This window comes from Athalia rosae, chromosome 7 (genome assembly GCF_917208135.1).
Source record: "Athalia rosae chromosome 7, iyAthRosa1.1, whole genome shotgun sequence".
NCBI lineage: Eukaryota > Metazoa > Arthropoda > Insecta > Hymenoptera > Athaliidae > Athalia > Athalia rosae.
In genome coordinates, this window is record NC_064032.1 from 1,951,252 (window position 1) to 1,978,339 (window position 27,088).

General features: G+C 41.0%; 3 protein-coding genes and 1 long non-coding RNA gene across 4 annotated transcripts; 2 read left to right on the forward strand and 2 right to left on the reverse strand.

The window, feature by feature from the left end:
* Positions 1-147: 147 nt before the first annotated feature.
* Positions 148-8,419, reverse strand: LOC105689225 (NACHT and WD repeat domain-containing protein 2). Its single transcript, XM_020854183.2, has 25 exons — positions 8,046-8,419; positions 7,874-7,962; positions 7,467-7,583; positions 7,174-7,377; positions 6,949-7,093; positions 6,649-6,874; positions 6,388-6,586; positions 6,076-6,318; positions 5,812-6,009; positions 5,602-5,741; positions 4,941-5,543; positions 4,772-4,877; positions 4,534-4,706; positions 4,234-4,453; positions 3,923-4,135; positions 3,650-3,851; positions 3,437-3,560; positions 2,799-3,371; positions 2,576-2,722; positions 2,308-2,513; positions 2,033-2,232; positions 1,797-1,966; positions 1,566-1,724; positions 1,304-1,493; positions 148-696 (listed from the first exon to the last, which is right to left on the reverse strand). Exons 1-25 carry the CDS (start codon positions 8,146-8,148, stop codon positions 544-546), a joined length of 5,103 nt encoding a protein of 1,700 aa, XP_020709842.2. The 5' UTR covers positions 8,149-8,419; the 3' UTR covers positions 148-543.
* LOC105689224 (transformation/transcription domain-associated protein) lies at positions 733-21,558 on the forward strand. Its single transcript, XM_012406083.3, has 11 exons — positions 733-1,066; positions 8,734-8,921; positions 8,992-9,291; positions 9,378-9,572; positions 9,668-18,799; positions 18,886-19,060; positions 19,143-19,374; positions 19,449-19,542; positions 19,653-20,201; positions 20,303-20,516; positions 20,590-21,558. The coding sequence occupies exons 2-11, from the start codon at positions 8,796-8,798 to the stop codon at positions 20,931-20,933; spliced, it is 11,361 nt and encodes a 3,786-aa protein (XP_012261506.2). The 5' UTR covers positions 733-1,066; positions 8,734-8,795; the 3' UTR covers positions 20,934-21,558.
* A 23-nt stretch (positions 21,559-21,581) lies between these two features.
* Positions 21,582-22,896, forward strand: LOC105689229. Its single transcript, XM_025746093.2, has 3 exons — positions 21,582-21,908; positions 22,010-22,130; positions 22,215-22,896. The coding sequence occupies exons 1-3, from the start codon at positions 21,582-21,584 to the stop codon at positions 22,517-22,519; spliced, it is 753 nt and encodes a 250-aa protein (XP_025601878.2). The 3' UTR covers positions 22,520-22,896.
* On the reverse strand, positions 22,186-23,028 carry LOC125501623. Its single transcript, XR_007279218.1, has 3 exons — positions 22,890-23,028; positions 22,538-22,723; positions 22,186-22,319 (listed from the first exon to the last, which is right to left on the reverse strand). It is a non-coding gene; the product is annotated as an uncharacterized LOC125501623 (long non-coding RNA).
* Between the last annotated feature and the right edge of the window lie 4,060 nt (positions 23,029-27,088).

Genomic DNA, 27,088 nt, shown 5'->3' on the forward strand with positions numbered 1-27,088 from the left:
ATTATTAAAAAAAAAAGATAAAAGAGAATATAGCGTCGTTACATAAAACTTGAGGACATAAGTATCTTTTTAAATATGGTTTCTTGTGCGTTAAAACGCGCGTAATTTGCGTGTTTTTTGAAAAAATTTTTTTGGTTTTCTATTCCAACATTATTGCCCACCGTAGTCACACCTGCGATTAAGTTGTTGGTATGTTTGGTTTTGCGCCGTCGTCTTCGTCGTTTAAATGCGAATAGCTGAGGCGAAGGGCGAAGGATAGATGTTGAAAGATTAAAGATTAAGGGTGAAAAAGAGAAGGGGAGATATAATAATAAAACAAAAAGAGAAATATTATAAAATTCATTCGCTAAAAGACAGAAATAAATTTAATATAAATTCCGTATTACAACAAAGATTATACTCGCTCTTTCCCATTTACTGATATTCCAAGCCTCATGTCGTTTCGGAAAATTGTTGTTTAGATGAATAATTGAAAAACATTTATTTTAAATATTGGTATGCGGGTACTGATAGGTTCTATAATATTTGGAATAGGAATGCTTTTTACTCAGGTTCTTCCTCTGAAATCTCATTACTTCCTTCGACGAAAGCGTTATTCTGGCGAACTATGTGAACCAGATCGTGAGTGACTCGAGCGATTCTAGCTGCAGCTTTAAACTTCGTAGCTGCACGCTGTTTTTCCATTTTTTTCTTCCACTAAAAATAAAGATAAGTACACACAGATTATTCCGAGAATTATTCGCGTTTCAAATCTTTGCGCGCACTTCGAAGTCGCTATAACACTCGATATCTCGAATGATGAAATTTTTATTCGCGAGTCGAGATATCGTTGGTCGAGGAGTAGACCAGAGTAGACGCCTGTCAGCAGGTGTGCGATGTGTTCTTGGTGCAGTTCGTTAAACGAAAATTAACTTAAATTTTTTAATAAACGTTTATCTTTTATGATAAAATTCAATCATGTGACAAGTGCCTGAAAATCTATTGGAAAAACTAGACATGTGTAGTTTTGTGATACGAAATAACTTCGATCAAAAAGGAAGGAAGAAATCGCACGTCAACTGACAAGGTTAGGCCGATATTTTCTGTTATTATTTCGCTCTAAAATTTACTTATTAATACTTCGACAGTACTATAAAGCTGCGTTAAAAATACGCAATGGGAGCCTGTAGAAATTACTCTTTTTAATAGACGAAATAGAACAAATCTGCGATCATTAACTTATAACCTAGAAGCCGAGCTCGTAATCTAAGTCTCTGTTTCCTTCGTCTCTTTTTCACTCTTATTCTATTTATTCGGTTCTTACCTGTTCGTCTCTCGATGGTAGATTAGATAGAAAGTCCTTCATTTCTGGTTTTTGAGGGTCAGCAATAGCCAGCACTGAAACACACCCGTCAACCGTTCCCAAAACTATACTGTTGCCATCATAAGTGCTGTCAATTGCAGTCAGCTCAGCTTGAACGCGGTAGTTTGCTATCATTTCGCAGTCCGATGATCTGTGTGAGAAATATTCTAGCAGTTGATAACCAGGTTAGACAGAAATTAAAAGTCAGCTTCTAGAATCTTACCTGAAAACTCTGATAGTCTTACGCCCACTGTGATAATAAAGAACATACTCATCTGTTCGATTAAACATAGAAATCACTGTGAAAACACCCTCCGCAACTTTAGGGATGTAAGTCTTTACTGTCGTTCCCTTTTTTAATTCTATAAGATCCAAGCCACCTCTGTGGAAAAAAGTTGACCGTAAGAATGATTGTCACCTTGAATATTTTAGACATTATTCTTGAACTAATTACCTGCTCGGAGCATACAAAGTGTGTTTACCATCCTTACTTATGCTTCCGCTCCACTTTGGCACAGTTCTTATAATCTTCTTTTTATTGATATCCATGATACTGCCCTTATCAGAACCAATTATACCTACCCAATGTGCTCGGTGTGGCATGGGCACCAGGGTTGTGATGTCCTGTAGAATTCACTCGGTAAATTTCATGATAGTAAATTTAAAAATTCATCAGACTCAGAATCGTACCTTCAATCCTGGAATTTTTATTGGTATCCTGTTAATCAGGACTCCTGTTTTTGCATTATAAACTATCACGCAGTCCCGATTCCCCTTGTCTGCCGCAGGCACAACCAAATGTGCTCCGTCAGAGGTAAAGACAGCTTGTCTAAATGGTACTCCGGTATGACTTTTGACCGGATATTCCAAAGAGAACATCGTTCTCCCATCTAGGAGTGCGTAAAAAATTAAATTAACTGTTTGGTAGAACTCGATCGAATTTGGCATTGATATTATCAACTCACCCGGAATACTCCTTACAACAAGAGTTGCTGTTGTTCTAACACTTTCCACTCCTGGGGGGTTGCTAGGTCTTGAAACCGCGAGAAATTTATTCGTATCTGGAATGAGTGTCAGTTGTCTAACGCCTGGTTGTTCTTCTTTAAAGAGCACCTGCTCAGTTATTCTGTTCCATATGAGTACATTGCCAGACTCGGTAGAGATGATATACCTAGAATTTTAAGCAGATGTCACCGGCCTGTGTTAAACTTGAGGATTCTTATCTGAACGTACTTTCCATTGTGGGTAACGCAAGCATGTGTTACTATTGCTCCCAGAGGGCTATCCGCTAATTTGGAAATCAACCGACCCGACTGTAAATTCCAAACTCCGACACATCCTCTTGTTACCGTTGCTGCTAGATTGCAGTGCTCAGCCAAACTGTAAGAGCAATATAGAATAGGTTGTCATTATTCAGTTTTATCCGGTTACCTTGACACAGAATTAAATTTTGTACCTGATCGAGTCTATCTGTAGCTCATGTCTGTCGATTACATGAACTTGTTCAAATATATTGTTGATATTCCATACTTTCACACTTCTATCGATACTGGATGTGATAACGCTATTCCAATTACCGATAGTTAATGGCTCGAGTTGAATGATCCTGGCAAAGTGTGCGTCGAGGACTTTGACCAATGCTGAAGTTTCCAGACTCCAAACATAAAGGTTTTTTCTCACTCCTGCTACCGCGTAGTTTTTCGTACCGCTGATCATAATTGAATTAGAACACATCATTCTTGTACTAATATTCCTTATACCATTCGGTAGCATTAGAACAATCGCATCACTTTTACTCTCCAAAAACCACACGACAAAACCATTGCCCGATGTAGCCAAAAGAGTCTCCTCGTCGCGGTCCAGTTTCAATTGCAGGAGATATTCGACATCGTCGTTGTGTGCTCTGGGCATTTCCAAAGCTTTTTCCCAGTACGACGAACTATCTTCGCAGATGTATTTTGTCACTCTAAAATCATTCTTTGTCGTACAAGCGTAGAGCGTGTTCTTATCATTAGTCATCACCATAGCGCTGTGGATCAAAACGTTGTTAGTTTAAAAAATCAACCCCTAGAAATTGACGCGGATTTAAATTACCTGTGAAATCCGAAAGGATCCAAGGCTCCCTTGGGACGATAGGAGTGCAGTAGCATCGCGGAATCCTCTAAGTTCCCCGACCAGAATATTATTCTGTATTCGTCTAAAGTCGAGTACTCCAGATCTGTCGAAAAAATATTATTTAATACAAGCTTTCGAGTCTCCTTTCTCAATAGTCTGCAGGATATTTGATAGTTGAAAAAATCTTCTCACGTAGTATCGGCCATTGATTTGAATCTTCGGGGGTCGTGTGATTACTCAGTAAATTTCCCCTCAAATCAAACTTGCACCATCCCATTTTTCCGTAAATAAAAACGTACTGGTTCATCAAATGCGTTCCGTAGACCGGCTGGTCGTTCGGTAAAGGGTTACTTATCGTCACGAACTCACTCGTCAAAGTATTTAGAACAACGATCTTTTAAAAAACACAATTACAAGTTAATTCGAAAAATTCCTATTTTTTTTCTTCTTTTATTTATCACACACCTGATTATTGTTCGTATAAGCAGCAGCGTATCTGTTATCGGGACTGAGTACCAGCTGTTGCATTATCCCTTCGATTCCGGGGTTGACATCCCTCGTCATATCGCTCGTGCTCAAATCCCACGTTATAAATCTGTTCGATATCGAAACTATGTAACGAAAATCTGACGTCAAGCAAAAACCGAATACCGCGAACTGATGCCCTTCCAGAGAGTACTTGAAAATGAATTAGGAAAAAGAAAAAATATGTATACATACAATTTTTGCCCTTGAAATTTTGAGTCTTAAAGATTTGATTTTTACAGCGTTCGCACCTTGAGCGGCCCACCGGGGGTGTGTAGACAATGGTAAAGAGGAAGTAGGGCGCAATTTTTCGCCCCGTCTTTGTCGCAGGCCATTAGTAACATCCTGACATTCACGTTACCTCCTATTTCCGGCAACAAACGACCCACTAGTTGAGGGGCCAACATGTCGGGATGGTTCCCAAGTATCGCTCCACCGAGTCGAAGGGCATCAGCGACCAGCATTAGCTCTCTAAATTCAATCGGGAAACAAATAATGATGGATGAAAGGTGATATAATGATATATAGTTTTGTCGATCTTTGATGAATACCTCACTAGGTTCTGATCGTCGATATTATTGCAAGCGTCTTCGAAATCTGATAGAACCGCTTGCAGAGGACATGAGCTAAGCTTTGCGTGGAGCCATTCGTAGTTGAAGAGGACATTTTCGAACAAGTCCTTGAATCTACGAGCTCTGACTAGGTGGTAAGGAAGTTCTCCGAACTGAAATGGTGAGAAAAATTTGTTGATCGTAGAATGAAAAGACTAAAATTCGAATTTAATTCTACCTTTCTAAGGTTGTATCTGGAAAGTTTTCCTTCTTTTGAATAAAACGCGAGGGGTTGTTCGGGGACCTTCCGATCGGCGATACCTTCCTTATCCGTGAGATTGAACCTGGAATTTATTTCCATAGGTCGCACCGATCGTCCTTAAAATTATAACAGCGAAAATGCATACCTGTGTCTTTGAATTTCGGTGTACTTGAAAGGTTTTGGTTTACCACCGCCCCAAATACCGAGGTAATAATCTGCGATCATCGAGTGAAAATACATGGCCATGTTCATATTTTTGAAATATCTCTCCTTAGCTGTATCTCTAAATTGTCTGTGGTACCAATTCATCACGCTAACTCCATCGGCTTCTCGTTCGCTAAGATAGTTCGGAAGATCGTTTCTTATTCTCGTCCATAAAAGCGGCGGTATTCTTCTCACGGGTGGTAAATGGTATTGATAAACGTCGTCCAATACTTTGTCGTCGAGTGAGATTAAATCCTCAAGTTCTGATTCGGAGAGGCCCGATTTCGCCGCCGTTATATACGCCAGTGCATGAAATACGAGAATTCTACCGTGCTGTTTTTCAATTCTCTCAAATAACATCATTATGCTGTCCATTACTGTACTCGCCAGATGTGTATCCGCCGGTTTTGTGTAGCTACGCCATCGACAAATTTCAGCGAATACAAGTTTCACGAATATTGGAAGCGAACATTTCGCTATGGCGTTCGCTACAAGTCGCCATTGATAGTTGTTCAAATCACGGTGCGCGGTTTTCATCCACATTCTAAAAAACGAGAAATCATGTAATTTCGAAACGTTGAGTCGAACAGAAAAAAGATCACCTTATAACGTCCATCGCAAGGTCTTCGCCCAGCGCTGTAACTTCTATAAAACTTTCTTCCGTATCGATCATACGACGTAATAAATGATAATCCCTTGATATCGTTGGATTCGTTTCCTCCGCCGCGCAGGAAAGGATCATCTGACGATATTACGAGGCGTATATTTTTTTTGATTTTCAATATCCCATCTCAAATCAAAAGAAAATTTACCTTGCAATTGTGGGGCAGTCTGGTCGGTAGCCACGACAGTTTATTCCCTTGGGTTCCCGTCAACTGATCGACACTGTCTAAAAATAATAAAATCGGTTGTTCGGGACTCGCGAGTGTCAAAAGATGCTTGAAATGCGCTGTCAATGGTACAAGATCATCCGGAATATCCTCGAACGGTAGCATAAAGTTGTAAGAAATCTGGAAATTGATTTATTTTTTTTTCATGCAGAAAATAAGAATAATTTCGAAAGGTGATCTTTTTACCTGTTGACAAATGGAAATTAGTGTTGGAGTCAAGGCACTGCTGTCCGGTGTTGTACCGAGGAATCTTATTATACTTATGGGTTTTTTACCAGCCAACCAAGTCGTGTGAGTCAAACCCGCACTTTTTGCTAAAAGTGAAGTTTTTCCGCAACCACCCTCGCCGTATAAAACCAACGGTTTTTCGCCCTCGTCCAGCATGTAGGCTTTTATTCTTTCCAGAGTGTCTTCTCTGCCGTAAAATACCTTAGGGGGGGTAAAGGATTAAAGTAAAGTATCGATTTCTATCTTTCGTTTTCTTTTTACAATTTTTACCTTCACGGAATTATTGCAGGCGTGAAGATGCTGCAATATTTCTGTTATTATTTGACCCTGTGCCGAACTATCTTCTTTTCGCATAGCTCGATCGACCAGTTTTACCATATTTCTGTAAAAGTGTGTCAGAAAATGCTGTAGATACGCGCCGTGAGTTTCAGGATCCAAACCCTCTCGCCCGATCCATTCGACGGTATACCTGAAGTTTAAAAACTCGAGTTATTTTCGAAACGCGGAAATTATGATTGCCTTTTTCCTCACCTCTGTAAGTTAACGCTCTCGATTTTATTCGGTAATCGTTCGTCCCTGAGATCGGCGAGTAGTCTTGAAGCTTCGTTGTCTAAACTTCGGTTTAAAATGTCGAGAAAAAGTCCAGCTTTTCGTAGATTTTGAAGATTTATGTTGTTTATGTATCTGACGTAGGCCAGGCAATGATTCTTCGTGTTTTTTACGTTCAGAATACCGTTTATCACCTCTCTTTCGGTAACTGAATTATGATTAATCGAATAAATATAATCGTAGGATTCGCAATTAATCAGAGCTGCCGAAAATTATACCCACCTGACATAAAATAATTATGCATAGTGTCCTTGTCGAATTTTCCAGAATTGTACAAAGATTGTGCACCCTTTCTGAACAGTTTTTGCATTTTTGTCATCGTGTCCCACCAGATAGCTTGATCTTCTTGTTGCAGTTTTGGGATTCTCTGTGTAACACCGAAAAATACGATTATAAATTTTTGATTCACGTTCCAGAAAAATCTGACCCTAAAATATTCTTTCTTACTTTGTTGTTGAAGTTTTTTAAGATCGATGATATCGGCTGCAACACGCTAGTAGGTGGCACAGCATTGCTGTCTTTTTTATACCAAGTATCCAGCACGATAACGTCCATTCCTTGGCTCTCCAATTCCGTTCTTAACATTTCAAGTTCCGAACTCAAAACATACGTCGGAATAGGACGATACCCATATTTCTGCCCTAAGAAAACCTGTTGGGAAAAAACAAGGAATCAAAAAAGCAGGAAAAGTTAGCTGTGATTAACGAGAGTCAATATTGGATCTGAAAAAAAAATCCTACCACGAAATTGGGTCCCATAGAAAGACGTTGGCAATTCTCAATTTCCCTCATGCACAATTCCGTAGTCATGTGATCGTCGGTTGCTTCATCCCTTACTCCCCATCTCATGTCTACAACCTGAAAATAGTGAGGGAAATGTTTTTTTTGTTCTTATTTCTTCCCCACTTTTTTGATTCATGTATAGATAGAAATTTCAGCGGGTTATCTAGGTCTGATTATATCGTGTGCCGTTTGGCGACTGGTACCAGGTAAAATCAATTTCAAGTTTTGGTGTAGGTCAAATGGTCGAATTATATACCACGTGGGGTGTGTTACTGTGTCAGGAATTCGAGAAGCTATGCATGAAAATACATATGTGATAAATTTGCTGGAATTTTTTCAATAGAATTTCACAGATTCGTTTTCACCTGAAATTCCAAACCGTGTTTTTCTCTGCAGTAATCTTTTAGTTTCGGATAACATTGAGCCATTAAAGTATTTCTTTCCATTGTCGTATCTGAAATTAAGGTAGAATAAAATTTCCGAAAAGTCATCATTCCGGTAAATGGTATTCTTTATTTTCGTTTTTTTTTTTTCTACCTGTGAATGTTGAACTGGTGAATATTCTCACAATTTTGGAACTCACGGGGGGCAGGGATTTCAAAGATCCCGAAAAAATTGAGTCGATCGTTTTCTCGTCCATTTTTCCACCCTTTTATTTTTTCTCACAGTCTTGATTACAATATGATCGTTAGAATTTAGCGCTCGGATACTCACGTGCGATTTATTTTCACACTTTTATAATTTTAATAAAATTATCAGGCCTTAACGCCAACCTGAACATCGCCGTGATATTCTCCCTGATATTCTATGATCTCCAAAAATGTATCAACTATTTATGTTGGTCTTTTTGTTTGTTCTAATTTTTTGACCGAGTTAAAACTGAGCCTCGACTGCAAAGAGACACGTTCTGTTTAGTTCTCTTTCAGAACAAAGACTGTCGAAATTCTCCGCAGAATTTCGTACCTGCAATACCGTTGTCAAGGATTGTTTGTAGTTTTATATCTGTGTCCGCACGGTATCCCCCTGAAATTAATTGATTTCACTACTACGACGTAATCTGTGGTTTGAAAAAAATACTGATAGCGATTCATGTCTTTTCATATTGAAATTGATGGGAATTTGAGTGCTGATAGAATATGATAATCCAATAACGGTATCTGAGAGAATTTGATAAAATAATTTTGGACGGGTTCGCCGATGGAATGAGTAATTAATCTTGTTTCAGAAATGCATCCTTTCCTGACAATTAACATTTTGTAATCGAAGAGCTCAAAGAAATTTTTTACCATGGCTCCACCGGACCCACTTACTCAGATGAATACCTACCGGTCGTACGTCACCATGTTGGCCGATCCGGGATCCAAAGATGAACTTAAGCTAAAGGCAGCTCAGGAACTTTCAGAAAATTTTGAGGTAAATATGCGCGTTTAAAAAGTGATTCTGTTCATTAATTCATCGATTGATTTTCACTCGGGCTATCTAGGTCATCATGTGCTCTGCCCAGTACCCGGCATTCCTGGATCACTTGATGAAAATATTTTTGAAGATCCTCCAAGATGGAGAACCACATTTTATATCGGAATATAATATCCAACAAGTGCGTAAGCTCATTTTAGAAATGATACACAGACTACCTACCAACGAGTATCTTAGGCCCTACGTCAAACAGATTTTGAGCTTGATGCTCAAACTTCTTGAAACGGAAAATGAAGAGAACATACTAGTTTGCCTGAGGATTATTATTGAGCTCCATAAACAGTACAGACCCACGTTTAATCCCGAGGTAATCGTCGTCGATTTATTAATTATTTATCGTTACCCAAAAACTTATTGTCAATTTAAAAAGATAAATCAATTGCCTCTCCACAGATTCAACATTTCTTGCAATTCGTTAAATCAATCTACAGCGAACTTCCCAAACATTTACCAAAGATATTCGAGCCTAGACCAGCCCTAAGGGTTAAAGATTTGTCTGAAATAAATGTAGACGGTCTACTGACAGAAACGTTTACCATAACAGCTATTCAAAGTGAGAAAAAAGCTGCCGATGGCACTGTTGTCACCGTGAGTATTCCACTTACATGTACTAAAAAGTATAGTAGATATCTACAGCTATCTCGATCAATAACTTTTTCTTTTCCCTTCGTTTTTTTTTCTAGTATAATTTGATCCCGAAAGCAGTGTTATCACTGAAAGTTCTACAAGAGTTGCCAATAATCGTAGTGTTAATGTACCAAATTTACAAGCAAAACGTTCATCAGGATGTTTCGGATTTCATACCGTTAATTATGACGACGATCACGCTTCAGCCTAGTCCGCAGCACAGGGCATCGCCAGGTTTCAACAAGGAAGTGTTCGTTGATTTCATGGGGGCGCAAATAAAGACCCTATCGTTTCTTGCGTATATAATAAGGATTTATCAGGATGTCGTATCCCAGCACAGCGCCATGATGGTAAAAGGGATGTTAGGTCTTTTAACCTTATGCCCTATGGAGGTCGCCCACCTACGTAAAGAACTGCTCATCGCCGCCAGACATATACTTGCCACTGATTTAAGAAATAAATTTGTTCCGCACATGGAACGACTCTTCGACGAAGAGGTTCTTTTGGGTCATGGCTGGACGACTCACGAATCTCTTAGGCCGCTTGCTTATTCTACTCTAGCTGACCTCGTTCATCACGTAAGGCAGCTTCTTCCACTCAGCGACTTGGCAAGGGCTGTTCATCTGTTCAGCAAAAATGTTCACGATCAGAGCCTACCCACAACGATACAGACGATGTCATGCAAGTTGTTATTAAATCTTGTCGAATGCATAAGGCAGAGATCTGATGCTGAAAATAGTAACCAGGGACGGGAACTTCTCATGAGAATGCTAGAAGTTTTTGTGCTGAAATTTAAAACTATAACGAAACTTCAGATGCCTGTTTTAATCGGGAAGACTAAGCAGCTACAAGGCGCGGGTACTGAGGCAAAAACGGAGGATAATAAACAGGCGGTCGTCGATTTAAATGACGATAAAGACAGTGGAAAATCAAAGTTCGGATTCCCGGCATCCCAGGCAATGAATTATAACGTCGCCGATTACAGAAGCCTCGTCAAGACACTGGTCTGCGGAGTGAAGACGATTACTTGGGGATGCGCAAATTGTAAATCAGGAGAAGTTATACAGTCGAAACAATTTCAACCTAAAGAAACGCTCGTGTTTATCAGGCTTGTTAAATGGGCCTTGCAAGCTCTGGATATTTACACGATCGGACCTCCAGCTGCCGGTGCTATCGCTCAACCGGGAAGACCTGCACAGCCCCAAACAGTGAGAACCAAAGAAGAGAAAGAGGTATTGGAGCACTTCAGTGGAGTTTTTTCTATGATGAACCCTCAGACTTTTCAAGAAATATTTTCTACAACTATAGATTACATGGTAGAAAGAATATTTAAAAATTGTGCTCTTCAAATTGTTGGGAATTCTTTCCTGGCCAATCCGACAACGTCACCCATATTCGCTACGGTCCTCGTAGAATATCTTTTGGAGAGGATGGACGACATGGGGTCTAATGTTGAGAGGAGCAATCTTTACCTCCGATTATTTAAACTGGTATTTGGCAGCGTATCTTTATTTCCTGCCGAAAATGAACACATGCTTCGTCCCCATCTTCACCAAATAGTCAACCGATCCATGGAGCTTGCCATGTCTGCAAAGGAACCTTACAACTATTTTCTACTACTCAGGGCGCTTTTCCGTTCAATCGGCGGCGGTTCACACGATTTATTGTATCAAGAGTTCCTCCCACTGCTACCTAATCTGCTGGAAGGACTGAATAGACTTCAATCTGGGCTACATAAACAGCATATGAAAGATTTATTCGTTGAACTTTGCCTGACGGTTCCAGTACGTCTCAGCTCTCTACTACCGTATCTTCCCATGCTGATGGATCCCCTGGTTTCAGCGTTGAATGGAAGCCATACCCTGGTCAGTCAGGGTCTCCGAACTTTGGAACTCTGTGTGGATAATCTACAGCCAGACTTTTTGTACGAACATATTCAGCCCGTCAGAGCTGATCTCATGCAGGCGTTGTGGAGAACCTTGAGGAATCCTACGGATCAAGTAGCGCACGTTGCGTTCAGAGTTCTCGGAAAATTCGGCGGAGGAAATAGAAAGATGATGATAGAACCGCAGAAACTTGAGTACAATGACCGGGAGACGAATTCACCCGCGGTAGTTGCCTATTTCCACGAACCGGCAAAGCCGATAGATTTTCCAGTTGAAAAGGTGATAGAAACCGCCTTTGCTGCTCTCAAATCTAATACAACAGACCCATTCTATCGCAGACAATGCTGGGAAGTTATCAGATGTTATCTCGCCGCGTCTCTTAAACTCGATGACGACAAACTAACGCTCTACAAACTTTTTATGCATCCTCGTTTCAAGGAAGGAAAAATACCTCGGCAACAAGGTCCCCGCTACAAATGCACCGATACCGTCGCGAGAAACGTTCATCAAACCGCACTTACAGGACTCTTCGTTGCCGCGGCTATCAAGGAACTACGACATTCCGTTCTGGGAAATATGGTAGCTTTGGTAAGACATTATACTATGGTTGCTATCGCTCAACAAGCCGGTCCGTTTTGTGTTACTGGAAAACAAATTCGGCTGCAAGGACTCGATCCACTTGTGTTAATCGATGCTCTGGCAGTTATCATGGGACACGAGGAAAAGGAACTGTGTAAACCAGGAAACTTGGCGCTTGTTCTCATACTGGAAACTGCTACGACTATCCTGGGCTCGAGAGAACGGGCCTGCCAATTGCCCCTCATGGAATATCTTGCGGAAAGGATGTGCTCGCTCTGTTACGAACGTGCTTGGTACGCCAAGTTAGGTGGCTGCATCGCCATAAAGTTCTTGTATGAAAGAATGGCCACCAAATGGGTCCTCGATCATTTATTCGTCTTCCTCAAGGCGCTCATGTTTGTTATGATGGATCTGACCGGAGAAGTATCCAACGGGGCTATAGATATGGCCAAAGGAAACCTGGAGAAGATGTTACGAGTATGTGCAAGCCCTGGAATCAAGGACGGAAATACGGATCTGACCGAGGCACAGAATAAGAGCCTCTACGAAGTTACTCATGAGTTAGTTAGGCAAGTTACGTCCCCTCACACTATGGTCCGCGAACAGGCCATGGCATCGCTTCGTCTTCTTGGAGAAATACAAAATAAAACTGTAACGGAAGTTATGGAACCTCACAAAGAGGTACTTGCAGACATGATTCCACCAAAGAAACACCTTCTTCGGCATCAACCAGCCAATGCACAGATCGGACTGATGGACGGAAACACATTTTGCACTACGCTGGAGCCAAGGTTATTTACCATTGATCTCACCGTGATGGAACACAAGGTATTTTTCCAAGAACTTTTAGCATTGAGCGAAGCCGAAGATGCCAATTTGAACAAATTGCCTTGTTATAAATCGGTGTCGAATTTAATTCCGTTGAGAAAATCGGCGTTGCGAGCGCTCGCAGCTTGTCATTACGTGGTCGCTTGTCGTGAGAAAATATTCGGCGTATTATATAAAGCGTTGGAAAAACCTAACTCGGAGTTACAGGAGGCTGCGTTTGAGTGCATGAAAAAATTCATCGCTGGATTCCAAATCGATATGGAATCTGTACACGCCATAATGCGTCCGATGCTCCTGACCCTTGGAGACCATAGAAATCTCAGCCCAAATTGTGTCAAGCGATTATCTTATTTGACACAACTCTTTCCGAGCACTTTCAGTATCACACTTTGCGAACAACTTCTGCAACATCTTAAAAAGCTATTGGAAAATGCTATTCAAGCGCGTAAGGGAGTTTCGAAGTCTGGTGAAAGTGAACAAAAAATTGCTATCATTATTGGAATATTCCACCAGATACCTGCAGCCAGCCCTAAGTTTATAGACGTTCTCTGTAGGCTCGTACTACAGACAGAAAAATCACTTTTGGTTGAGGCATCCAGCCCGTTCAGGGTTCCATTGATGAAGTTCTTGCTAAGGTACCCTGCTGAAACTTTAAATCTATTTTTACATGACAATAATATAAGAGATCAGCAGTGGAGCAGATATCTGGAATTTTTGATAAAACATAAAGATGGAAAACCGTTCAGAGATGTTCTCCGCAACAGCACAGCAAGACTAACAACGATGTTACTTGCTCACTCGCAAACAAGTTCGAATCTTACATCAGTGGATAAAAGTGAATTGCAGCACCAAGCAATCAGAATAATCTCAGTTCTCATTAAATTTGACGACCAATGGTTCTCTACACAAGGTCAGCTCGTGGCAGCTCTGAAACAAATTTGGTGCAACGACGACTATCAAGCACTTCACAAAAAAGTCGACAGTGTCGATTTTTGCCATTGGAAAGAACCGAAATTGATCGTAAAAATACTTTTGCATTACTTCGGGCATCGACCCAACGACATCGATCTCCTGTTTCAACTACTGAGAGCGACCTGCTACAGATTCGTTCCAGATTTTCAGTTTCTCAGAGACTTTTTGGAGAATACTGTTGCTCAGGAATACACCGTGGAATGGAAAAGAAACGCATTCTTCAGATTTGTCGAACACTTTCCTACGAATAATATGTCACAGGAATTGAAAGCTAAAGTATTGCAGCTGATTATTATACCTTGCTTTGCGACCAGTTTCGAACGTGGAGAAGGACTGACGCTCGTGGGTGGTGCCCCTATGCCATACCAGGACAATCCGGAGAATGTCGTCTCGGTTTTTATCAGTAAAATTATCGATCCCGATAATCCCTTTGGATCTGCAGATTGCGTGAGAATTTCTTTGCTTCAGTTCTCATGCCTTCTCGTCGAACAAGCTTCCCAGCACATCCATGACGTCACTAATAAAAAGCAAGGGAACAAACTACGTCGTCTGATGACTTTTGCTTGGCCTTGTCTTCTCGGTAAAAATTGCGTCGACCCAGCTACCAGATATCACGGGCATCTACTACTGAGTCATATAATAGCCAAGTTTGCTATTCATAAACGCATAGTCCTTCAAGTTTTCCACAGCCTTCTTAAGGCGCACGCAGTTGAAGCTAGAAACGTCGTTAGACAGGCCCTTGAAATACTAACACCGGCAATGCCTGTCAGAATGGAAGATGGAAATACAATGCTGACGCATTGGACTAAGAAGATAATTGTCGAAGAAGGTCATTCGATGCAACAGCTTTTCCACATATTGCAGCTAGTCGTTCGCCACTACAAAGTCTACTATCCAGTTAGGCATCACCTCGTTCAGCACATGGTCAACTCTATTCAAAGACTGGGCTTCAGCCCCACGGCTACCATCGAACACAGGCGACTAGCTGTCGAATTGGCAGAGGTCATAATCAAGTGGGAATTGCACAGGATAAAAGATGAGGCTGAAAATATTGAAACAGGGGGTACGGGGACAATGACGGGTGCTGTAAAGCGGCCATCAACCGAGGATGCGATGGGTACGAAGAGACTCGCTGTGCAGGCAACAACAAGCTCCGCTACAATTCCGTTAATTACTCCGAAAATCGAACCCGGTGCTACAAAGCCTATTGAGCGTGCTCATGCCGATGCCGTTTTAAACTTTTTATTACGATTAGCTTGCCAAGTTAACGATTCCACTACAACACCGGGCAACCCTGGAGAACAACTGTCAAGACGATGTGTAACTTTGCTGAAAATGGCACTGAAACCAGACGTGTGGCCTCAAACATACGATCTTAAATTAGCATGGCTTGACAAGGTTTTTGCCAGTGTAGATAATCCGCAGCCCAACTATGGGAACATTTGCACAGCTCTTGAACTCATGACGCTCTTACTCGGAGTTATGAAAAGGGAGCAAATATTAGCTAGCTGCAAGCCACTGCAACGAGGATTAGGCGCCTGTATCGCTAGCAGTAATACAAAGGTAATCCGATTAGTTCATGGCCTGTTGTCACGACTCATGACGATATTTCCTACAGAGCCAACGTCTTCAACCGTTGCCTCCAAGTACGAAGAACTTGATACGCTGTACACCACAGTGGGGAAATTTATATTTGATGGGCTTGCAGCATACGATAAAAACCCGTCTGCCGCTCCAAGTTCTTTGTTTGGTACATTAATGATGCTGAAAGCAGCGTGTACTAATAATCAGAGTTATATCGACCGTCTCATAACACCGTTTATGAAAGTTTTGCACAGAATGGCAAAAGATCATTTGCATCCTGCTCAGCCTGAGGCTAATCCTGTAGGTAGTGAATTACTGATACTTAGTTTAGATCTGGTTAAGAATAGAGTCGTTGTGATGGGAGTTGAGATGAGGAAGTCATTTGTTGGCTCGATCCTTGTTGGGTTAATAGAAAAAACCCAAGATATCAAAGTCATGAAGGCCATAACTAAGATGCTGGAGGAATGGATGAAGAATAAAAATCCCATCGCAATGAATCAAGCACCGAGTTTGCGGGAGAAGTCGATATTATTGGTAAAAATGATGCAGTATGTGGAAAAAAGATTTCCCGATGATCTTGAGCTCAACGGGCAGTTTCTGGAACTTGTTAATTACGTTTATCGAGATGAAACATTGAAAGCTTCGGAATTGACATCTAAATTAGAACCAGCATTTTTATCTGGCCTACGTTGCATTCAACCTCATATTAGAGCTAAGTTTTTCCAAGTCTTCGATGGCTCGATGAGGAGACGTCTCCACGATAGATTATTGTACATCGTTTGCAGTCAAAGTTGGGACGCCATGGGACCTCATTATTGGATAAAACAGTGCATAGAATTGCTCATAGTCACCGCCAGTACAACGACTCAAGTGCAACTGGCTAATCAGGACACGCTGCTGCCCAGTATCACTTCCGTTATCAACATGGCTGATAGCGAGGAGCATAAGAATTTCGTCATCTACACCTCGGTTAAGGAGGAACCACGGGATATTTATGAAACAAACGATGTGAAGGAGGATATTTTGGACATGGATTTATCCGCGGTAGATCCAGCTTCGGTTAGCGAAGAGATAACATCCGTCCGGAAAGCTACTCTCCAGCAATCGATTGCCAAGCAAGGGGAATTCTTAGAAGAATCGAGAAAAATTAGAACTGAACAACTCTTAGTAGCAACGGCTCAGCTATGTCACATGGATACTAATTTAGCAGAACGCGTTTGGCTTGACACCTTTCCGCGATTATGGAGCATCCTCGACGAACATCAGCATAACACTTTGATTGCAGAGATGGTCCCATTCATATGTAGCGGTACCCACGTTATTCAGAAGGATTGTCATCCCAGTGCTATTGCGACATTTGTCGAAGCTATGTCACATTGTGATCCTCCGGTTCCCATCAGACCGGCTCTGATGAAATATTTGGGTCGGTCTCATAACTTATGGCACAGGATGACCCTGAGCTTGGAGCAAATGGCGTTCGACAATGGTAACAATCAGTTTAAAAATAAGAGAGAATCAGATTGCTACGATTTTGAACCGGACAACAGTCCACATGCGGAAATATTAGACTCTTTGTCGGACATGTATTCCTTACTGTGCGAGGAAGACATGTGGTCAGGACTTTGGCAGAAGCATGCACATTATAAAGAAACACTTCAGGCAACCGCTTTAGAGCAGCAAGGCTTTTTTGAACAGGCTCAAGGTGCCTACGATGTCGCAATGACGAAATTTAAACAGGATTATATTACTACTCCGGCCCCGTTCAAAACACAGAGAGAGGCGATACTTTGGGATCAACACTGGATAAGATGCGCCAAGGAGTTGAATCAGTGGGATCTTCTACTAGACTACGGTAGTAAAAAGGCGGAAAAAAATCCGTTCCTCATTCTAGAAAGTTCTTGGCGTATACCCAATTGGTCTATGATGAAGGAAGCCCTCGCACAAGTAGAACACAACTGCCCTAAAGAAATGGCTTGGAAGGTGAATTTATATCGTGGATTTTTGGCCATTTGTCATAACGAAGATCAGCATCTGGGTGCGGTTGAGAGATACGTTGAACTAGCATCTGGATTGTGCATGCGAGAATGGCGCCGACTTCCACATATCGTTAGTCATATTCATTTGCCTCTGCTGCAAGCGGCCCAACAAATTATGGAATTACAGGAGGCAATGCAAATTCATCAGGGTCTTCTCCACGGCAGAAGTTCATCGTTGCATGACATGAAAGCGGTAGTGAAAACCTGGAGAAATCGACTTCCGGTTATCGCCGATGACCTCAGTCATTGGTCGGACATATTCACCTGGAGACAGCATCACTATACTTTTATTTCGAGTCACTACGATTCCCAACAAGATCAGACAACGAATCATTCGATGCTCGGCGTTCACGCCTCAGCCCAGGCTATCATTCATTTTGGGAAGATAGCGAGGAAACATAATCTCTCAGGAGTCTGTCTCGACTCCCTTTCCAGAATATACACGATACCCAGTGTCCCAATCGTAGATTGTTTCCAGAAAATAAGACAGCAGGTGAAGTGTTACCTGCAAATGGCTTCCGTTACTGGTAAAAATGAACTTCAAGAAGGACTGGAAGTCATCGAGTCAACCAATCTCAAGTATTTTACCAAAGAAATGACCGCAGAATTTTATGCTTTGAAGGGAATGCTCCTGTCCCAAATAGGGCGATCAGATGACGCGAACAAAGCATTTTCGGCCGCAGTTCAGCTACATGACACACTTGTCAAGGCCTGGGCACTTTGGGGGGATTACCTCGAACACATTTTCACTCGTGATGCGAGGCAAATTTCAATCGGTGTCAGCGCAATAACTTGCTTCCTCCACGCTTGTAGACATCAGAACGAATCCAAGTCTAGAAAATACCTTGCCAAAGTCCTCTGGTTACTCACCTACGACGATGATAAGTTTTCGCTAATGGAAGCAGTTGATAAATACGCTGTTGGCGTACCACCGATACAATGGCTACCATGGATACCTCAGCTACTGATGTGCCTTGTAAGGCATGAGGGCAACGTTATTCTAAACCTACTGAGTCAAGTTGGACGAATGTTCCCACAAGCTGTTTACTTTTCAATCAGAACGCTCTATTTAACGCTGAAAATTGAACAACGAGAAAGATATAAAAGTGCTGAATTAGCTGCTGGAAAATCTCACGAAGGTAACGAGGGGCGTACAACCGGAGCAGGTACACCACAGCAAAGTGCACCAGAAACCGGACCTATCAGAGCAACACCGCCCATGTGGAGGTGCTCGAAAATAATGCATATGCAGAGGGATATTCATCCAACAATTTTATCCAGTTTGGAAGGTATCGTTGATCAGGTATGAATGAATTCTTATCCATCTCCAACTTCTCTGAAGGTCTGTGAAGTCGTCCATCCAATTGAACTTTTTTTGAATCTTCACAGATGGTCTGGTTTAGAGAAACTTGGTACGAAGAAGTTTTAAGACAACTGCGACAGGGATTGGCAAAATGCTATGCGATAGCTTTTGAAAATCGTGGTGCCGTCAGCGAGGCTACGATAACACCGCATACTTTGAATTTTGTCAAGAAACTAGTCTCAACTTTCGGAATCGGCATCGGTAATCTTTTTTCTTCATCTCATCGAAAGTCCATTGGTCTCTTTTGATGAATCATTTCCTTTTAATGTAATATTATTTACAGAAAACATATCATCTTCCCAAAACGTGAATAATACCTTTGGCTCTGCAGCCTCTGAATCTTTGGCACGCAGAGCGCAAGCGACTGTACAAGATCCAGTTTTTCAAAAAATGAAAGGGCAATTTACAAGCGATTTTGACTTCACAGTTCCTGGCGCTAGACTGCTACACAATCTTATAAGTAAATTAAAGAAATGGATAAAAATCCTGGAAGGAAAAACAAAGCAACTACCGAAGTGAGTCAAAGCTAAAGCTTTTATTAATTTTTACATACATCGGTATGACTCGAAATATTATTCTTATATTTCAGGTCCTTCCTGATAGAAGAAAAGTGCAGATTCTTGAGTAACTTTAGCTTAAAAACTGCGGAAGTTGAATTGCCTGGCGAATTTTTACTGCCCAAGGTACCACCTCTTCCGTTTTATGATAGATTGCTAAAATGATTAAGTACGGTTCTAGTGAATTTTATTGCAAGTTTTATTCTGGTACTTGAAACATAGATCTGACATTTCAGCATTCCCATTACTATGTGCGGGTCGCTCGGTTCATGCCACGAGTAGAAGTTGTTCAACGTCATAATACAGCGGCTAGACGTCTACGAATACGTGGCCATAACGGCCGGCTATATCCTTATCTGGTAGTGAACGACGCCGGCCTTGGCGACGCAAGACGAGAAGAACGTGTTCTTCAACTCCTTAGAATGCTCAATCATTATCTTGCCAAACAGAAAGAGACGTCGCGACGCTTTCTCCATTTTACTGTACCCAGAGTAATCGCAGTTTCCCCGCAAATGCGACTCGTCGAGGACAACCCGGCGTCTATTTCACTTCTGGACATTTACAAACAGGGCTGCACAAAACTTGGGATTGAACATGACGCTCCTATAGCAAGGTATTACGACAGACTTGCGACCGTACAAGCCAGGGGGGCTCAAGCTAGCCATCAAGTACTTAGAGATATTCTTAAAGAAGTACAAACCACTATGGTCGCCAGAACTATGTTGCGTGATTGGGCTGTCAAAAAGTTTCCTGCGGCGACGGATTACTGGACATTCAGAAAAATGGTATATACATATATTAGTTATGGCAAAAATGAGATGAAATTTTTTTTCAATTCAACCCTCATCGCGCGTATCTCCGAACGAAATATTTCCTCCGTTTTCAGTTCACCCTGCAGCTGTCGTTAGCTTGTTTTGCCGAGTACGTCCTTCATTTGACTCGACTCAATCCAGATATGATGTACGTGCACCAAGATTCTGGACTTATCAATGTAGCGTACTTTAAATTTGACGTTGACGATACTTCCGGAGAGCTGGATGCGAACCGTCCAGTTCCGTTTCGACTGACTCCAAATATTCTGGAATTCCTCACTAGTACCGGTAAGAATTTTTATTGAAGATTTAACGGAAGATTGAGTAAATCGGAACTAATTTCATCCTCGTGTCGCATCAGGAGTATCCGGACCTCTGACCGCTAGCGCCATAGCAACGGCTAGATGCTTGGTGCAGCCGTCCTTCAAAGTGCATACGATTCTCCGAGCCATCTTACGCGATGAAGTGATAGCTGATCACAGCAAAAAACAAGAGGATGCTGAAAACGCTTCTCAAGCACCACCGGATATGAAAGGTGAACTTTTAATTACAATGGTTACCAGAGCCGTGACCGCGATAGTGACGAGGCTAAATTCTCTTGCTAATTTCGACGGTACCGACAGTAAAGTTGGGACTCTAGTGGCGGCTGCAAACAGCCATGATAATCTCTGTAGAATGGATCCCTCGTGGCATCCTTGGTTGTAAAAATCATTGGTGAGTCGATGCAAATACAGCTTTGTTCAAATGTATTTTATAGTATTAAGCTAAGTCAGAGTTTCCTTGATGTTTTTTTTTTTTTTGTTGATGAATTTTGAACCAGGGAAACCAGGGTTAGATGTAAATAATTTGGAAAATGAACTTAAAAATAGAGGCCAATCTCTATCTGATCTATAGTAGAATGTAATATGTATGAGATTTGAAATTGATAATTTATTCTTCGGAATAATTGAATGTAAAATTACCTATTTGACTTTATCGTGTCCTTGTAAGCAGACGGTAATGTATCAGAGAGTAATTATGTATTTGTTACTTATTATTATGATTACTATTTTTATAAATAATCAAGACCTTTCTCTCGGTATAAGGTATTTCTGATATTTCATTTCCACAATTCGGCAGAGCCGAGATCATCACATCTTTGATAATAAAAGAAGATTTAAATTTGGGAACAAAAGAATTCACTATCGTTTAGGGAGAAATGAAACTGAAACTTTCACGTCCTAATCGATAATTGATATTCGTGAATGAAAGACAAAATTTTAGTAATATACAGTGCATCAGAAGCTCTTGAATTTTTCGAAAAATAAAAAAATATTTCAATAGCCACGTACAAATTTGGAGATACTCATTATCATGAATCAATACGTTACAACCTATCGTAAGGACTTTTTTTGGCCTTTCGTTCGTACGTACCCTCTTCGAAATGGACCAACTTATGCGACGGTTTCACCGCCGAATGCAGAATCAAAAATTGATCCATGCAAATGCACAGAAGAATCAAGTAGTAAAGCATTGACAACAAGTGCAACGGTAGCCCGGGAACACGCTGATTCATACGAATGGAGCAGACTTGGTCCTATGGGCCCCCTTTTGGATCCCAAATTATATCCCGCAAAAGTTGGCGCTAGTCCCGAAACTCCTGGAATGAGGATGAACCAACCAAACACCTACTTGAAGAAGGTAGAAAAAAAAATTGAAGAAATTTCATGAGACAAAAATCAACTTCTTCATTCATAGGTTTTCACAATTTCCTATCAACTCATCAGTTTTTATCTCAATAGCTTCAAGAGAAATATCCTTATCTATACAACGTCTTGCAAAGCGCTCCAGCGGATGATATGTTAAAAAGAATTGACGTCGATCGAATGAGGTCCACATATCAGACTGACTTCTGTCACTTTGGTAAACTGGGAATATCGATACCCTTTTAAACTCCAATCCTGCGCTGTATTCGTTTGTTTGAATTGATTTTCCACTATCATATAGAAGAACATCCTTCCGGAGACTACGATACCCTTGTCAAGTCTGCCGGCGTTGCCGACGTTGCCCCTTGTCCTCCACCTTCACAGCTTCCAGGGGTTGATCAGCGTCCTAGAGCAAAGCCAATCAAGCGAATTGAAGCACCTTGTAAAAAAAGAATAAAGCATACCGATGATGCGTCAACTTTACCCACGATAATTCCTCCCTGGAAAAGTGAATATGCCGACGGAATCAGCAGAACTGGACACGCCATAATCAAAGACAAACTCCATCACCGCGGCGTATTTTCGAGGGGCAAAAGTTCAAGCTAAGAATCTTATACAACTTACTTCGTCTCTAGTCTTTATGGTCGGATTATTATTCAAATTATCTTCGGAAACACCCCAGAATTTAGTTGGCATAGTTGATTCACCCTATATTCACGCTGCATTGTCGTAATTCCGTTCTTGGTAGATATGTGCGTGTAACACGTAAAGAAATATTTATCCGTGATTGAATCGACAGCACGAAAGAATCTGGAAGGATTAGAAGGATAAAAATAATTTGTACGGGATAGTCATCTCACTTTAAATTAGTTCTCAACAGGTCGTTGTCAAATTTTGTTATCAGATTCTCGTTTCCGAGATCAAAATGCAAAGAATAATGGCAGAATTACCACCTTATCATCCTTAATTTTTTTACCTGTGTTTCCTGAATGTTTTTCAATTCCGTGATTAATTTTTGATCAATTACTAGATTTCTAATAACTCCTGGTAGCTGTCAGGAATGACGTACCCTAGATATGCTTTCTTCTGAGTCTTGTCAAAATGACGCACCCCGAACATTTTTTGATTAACTCTCCTAAGAATGACGCATCATGATGATTTTTTATTCAACTCTGTCGAGAGCGACGCACTCTGGGAGCTCTTGATTTCGATTCTCGTAAGAATGACGCACCCTGAGGACTCTTTAATTCGACTCTCGTAAGAATGATGCACCCTGGGAAGGCTTTATTTTGACTCTCGTGAAAATGATGCACCCTAGAATTTTTTTTAGTCCGCAATCGATGACGCACCCTGTGGACTCTTCATTGCAGCTCTTGTAAGAATGATGCACCCTGCTTACGCTTTATTTCGACTCTCGTGGAAATGACACACCCTGGAATTTGATGATTGTGGAAATCCGGTCACGTGACCGAACTTTACCACCTCTCAAATTTAGAATTTTAGTGCGCGAAAATTCCGCCACATGGCGCTAGCTGTATTCTCGTGACATGAGTCAGAGAAATTGCCAGGGTGCGTCATTTTTTTTTAAGTCAAAATAAAGCGCGTGCAGGGTGCGTCTTTTTTTTTGAAGTCAAAATAAGGCGCGTGCAGGGTGCGTCATTTTTTTTGAAGTCAAAATTAGGCACGTGCAGGGTGCGTCATTTTTTTTGAAGTCAAAATAAAGCGCGTGCAGGGTGCGTCATTTTTTTTAAGTCAAAATTGAACGCGTGCAGGGTGCGTCATTTTCTTTGAAGTCAAAATTAAGCGCGTGCAGGGTGCGTCATTTTTTTTTGAAGTCAAAATTAAGCGCGGGCAGGGAGCGTCATTTTTTTTGAAGTCAAAATTAAGCGCGGGCAGGGAGCGTCATTTTTTTTGAAGTCAAAATTAAGCGCGGGCAGGGAGCGTCATTTTTTTTGAAGTCAAAATTAAGCGCGTGCAGGGTGCATCATTTCTTTTTAATTAAAAAAAAGCACATGCAGGGTGCATCATTTTCACGGGAGTCCCGAAAATCATCATCCCTAGTCGTTAGCAGGTGCGGATGATTCTAATGATAACTTATTAACTAATTACTCTACGGTTCAGTTATATCCCAATGAATGATTTCTTTCTCTCCTGTTACAGATGGATAATTGGCAGCTGCCCTGCATTTTGGAAACAAGACTCATTCGTGCATCCGCATGAGTGTTCGTTAGAATGTCAATAAAAATACATATATTATCTATCATGTAGACATAGATCATGTACTTTTTGAATTGATGAAAACTATCATTCGATAAGGAACCTCTATGAATTCTCATTGTAACATATTTGTTCTCAAAGATTATTTCTCTATCTCAATAAATCAATAATATTCCTAATGATGTGTTAGAATTTATTGAAAAACCGAAAAGCTAACCGGAAGTTATAGTCTAATTGACGTTGGATGCAACTTGGTGACGTCTTTCTCATAATATAGAGGTATAAGATTCATCATTCAAGATGAAACGCATGCACCTAATCAGGCATCAGGTCTCGGAATACCTCCTCAATTTCTCTGTTCTCCTGATACCCAGAAAATTTTTCGGCTGAAATTTTAAATTCCGAAATACCTCCTTGGTTTTTCTGTTCTCCTGATACCCAGAAAATTTTTCAGCTGGAATTTCAAATTCCGAAATACCTCCTTGGTTTTTCTGTTCTCCTGATACCCAGAAAATTTTTCAGCTGGAATTTAAAATTCCGAAATACCTCCTTGGTTTTTCTGTTCTCCTGATACCCAGAAAATTTTTTCGCCTAAATTATAAACTGCGGAAACGCTGTTCTAAAGCTAGAAATTATTCTTTTCCCCTTTTGTCTACGATTTATTGAATAAATAAATACATAGGCAGGCATATAGTTAGTTCTGCAAAGAATCAGTCGCTCTCTCTATCAGACTAGGAATAATCATGAAGGATTGAATGCATGCACATGATGAGGCACCAAGTTTCGGACCACCTCCTCGGGTTTCCTGTTCTCCTGATACAAATCTCCACTTTTCGGCAAACTTTCAATTTTCAGGGCCGGCAATCTAGAGCTCTGCATTATCACTTCCGGTTTAAAGCATGATTGAACGATCAGAGACACAGGCATGCATGCAGTCAGTCATGCAATGCATCAGTTGCTCTCTCTTACATACTAGGAATGAATAAACAGGGTGGAACGAATGCACATGATGAGGCACCAGGTCTTGGAATACCTCCTTGGTTTTTCTGTTCTCCTGATACCCAGAAAATTTTTCAGCTGGAATTTCAAATTCCGAAATACCTCCTTGGTTTTTCTGTTCTCCTGATACCCAGAAAATTTTTCAGCTGGAATTTAAAATTCCGAAATACCTCCTTGGTTTTTCTGTTCTCCTGATACCCAGAAAATTTTTTCGCCTAAATTATAAACTGCGGAAACGCTGTTCTAAAGCTAGAAATTATTCTTTTCCCCTTTTGTCTACGATTTATTGAATAAATAAATACATAGGCAGGCATATAGTTAGTTCTGCAAAGAATCAGTCGCTCTCTCTATCAGACTAGGAATAATCATGAAGGATTGAATGCATGCACATGATGAGGCACCAAGTTTCGGACCACCTCCTCGGGTTTCCTGTTCTCCTGATACAAATCTCCACTTTTCGGCAAACTTTCAATTTTCAGGGCCGGCAATCTAGAGCTCTGCATTATCACTTCCGGTTTAAAGCATGATTGAACGATCAGAGACACAGGCATGCATGCAGTCAGTCATGCAATGCATCAGTTGCTCTATCTTCTATACTAGGAATAAATAATCAGGGTGGAACGCATGCACATGATGAGGCACCAGGTCTCGGAATACCTCCTCGGTTTTCCTGTTCTCCTGATACCCAGAAAATTTTTCGGCTGAAATTTTAAATTCCGAAATACCTCCTCGGTTTTCCTGTTCTCCTGATACCCAGAAAATTTTTCAGCTGAAATTTTAAATTCCGAAATACCTCCTTGGTTTTTCTGTTCTCCTGATACCCAGAAAATTTTTTGGCCTAAATTATAAACTGCGGAAACGCTGTTCTAAAGCTAGAAATTATTCTATTCTTTTGTATCTACGATTTATTGAATAAATAAATACACAGGCAGGCATATAGTTAGTTCTGCAAAGAATCAGTCGCTCTTTCCATCAGACTAGGAATAATCATGAAGGATTGAATGCATGCACATGATGAGGCACCAAGTTTCGGACCACCTCCTCGGGTATCCTGTTCTCCTGATACAAATCTCCACTTTTCGGCAAACTTTCAATTTTCAGGGCCGGCAATCTAGAGCTCTGCATTATCACCTCTGGTTTAAAGCATGATTGAACGATCAAAGACACAGGCATGCATGCAGTCAGTGATGCAATGCATCAGTTGCTCTATCTTCTATACTAGGAATAAATAAACAGGGTGGAACGCATGCACATGATGAGGCACCAGGTCTCGGAATACCTCCTCGGTTTTCCTGTTCTCCTGATACCCAGAAAATTTTTCGGCTGAAATTTTAAATTCCGAAATACCTCCTCGGTTTTCCTGTTCTCCTGATACCCAGAAAATTTTTCAGCTGAAATTTTAAATTCCGAAATACCTCCTTGGTTTTTCTGTTCTCCTGATACCCAGAAAATTTTTTGGCCTAAATTATAAACTGCGGAAACGCTGTTCTAAAGCTAAAAATTATTCTATTCTTTTGTATCTACGATTTATTGAATAAATAAATACACAGGCAGGCATATAGTTAGTTCTGCAAAGAATCAGTCGCTCTTTCTATCAGACTAGGAATAATCATGAAGGATTGAATGCATGCACATGATGAGGCACCAAGTTTCGGACGACCTCCTCGGGTATCCTGTTCTCCTGATACAAATCTCCACTTTTCGGCAAACTTTCAATTTTCAGGGCCGGCAATCTAGAGCTCTGCATTATCACCTCTGGTTTAAAGCATGATTGAACGATCAAAGACACAGGCATGCATGCAGTCAGTCATGCAATGCATCAGTTGCTCTATCTTCTATACCAGGAATAAATAATCAGGGTGGAACGCATGCACATGATGAGGCACCAGGTCTCGGAATACCTCCTCGGTTTTCCTGTTCTCCTGATACCCAGAAAATTTTTCGGCTGAAATTTTAAAT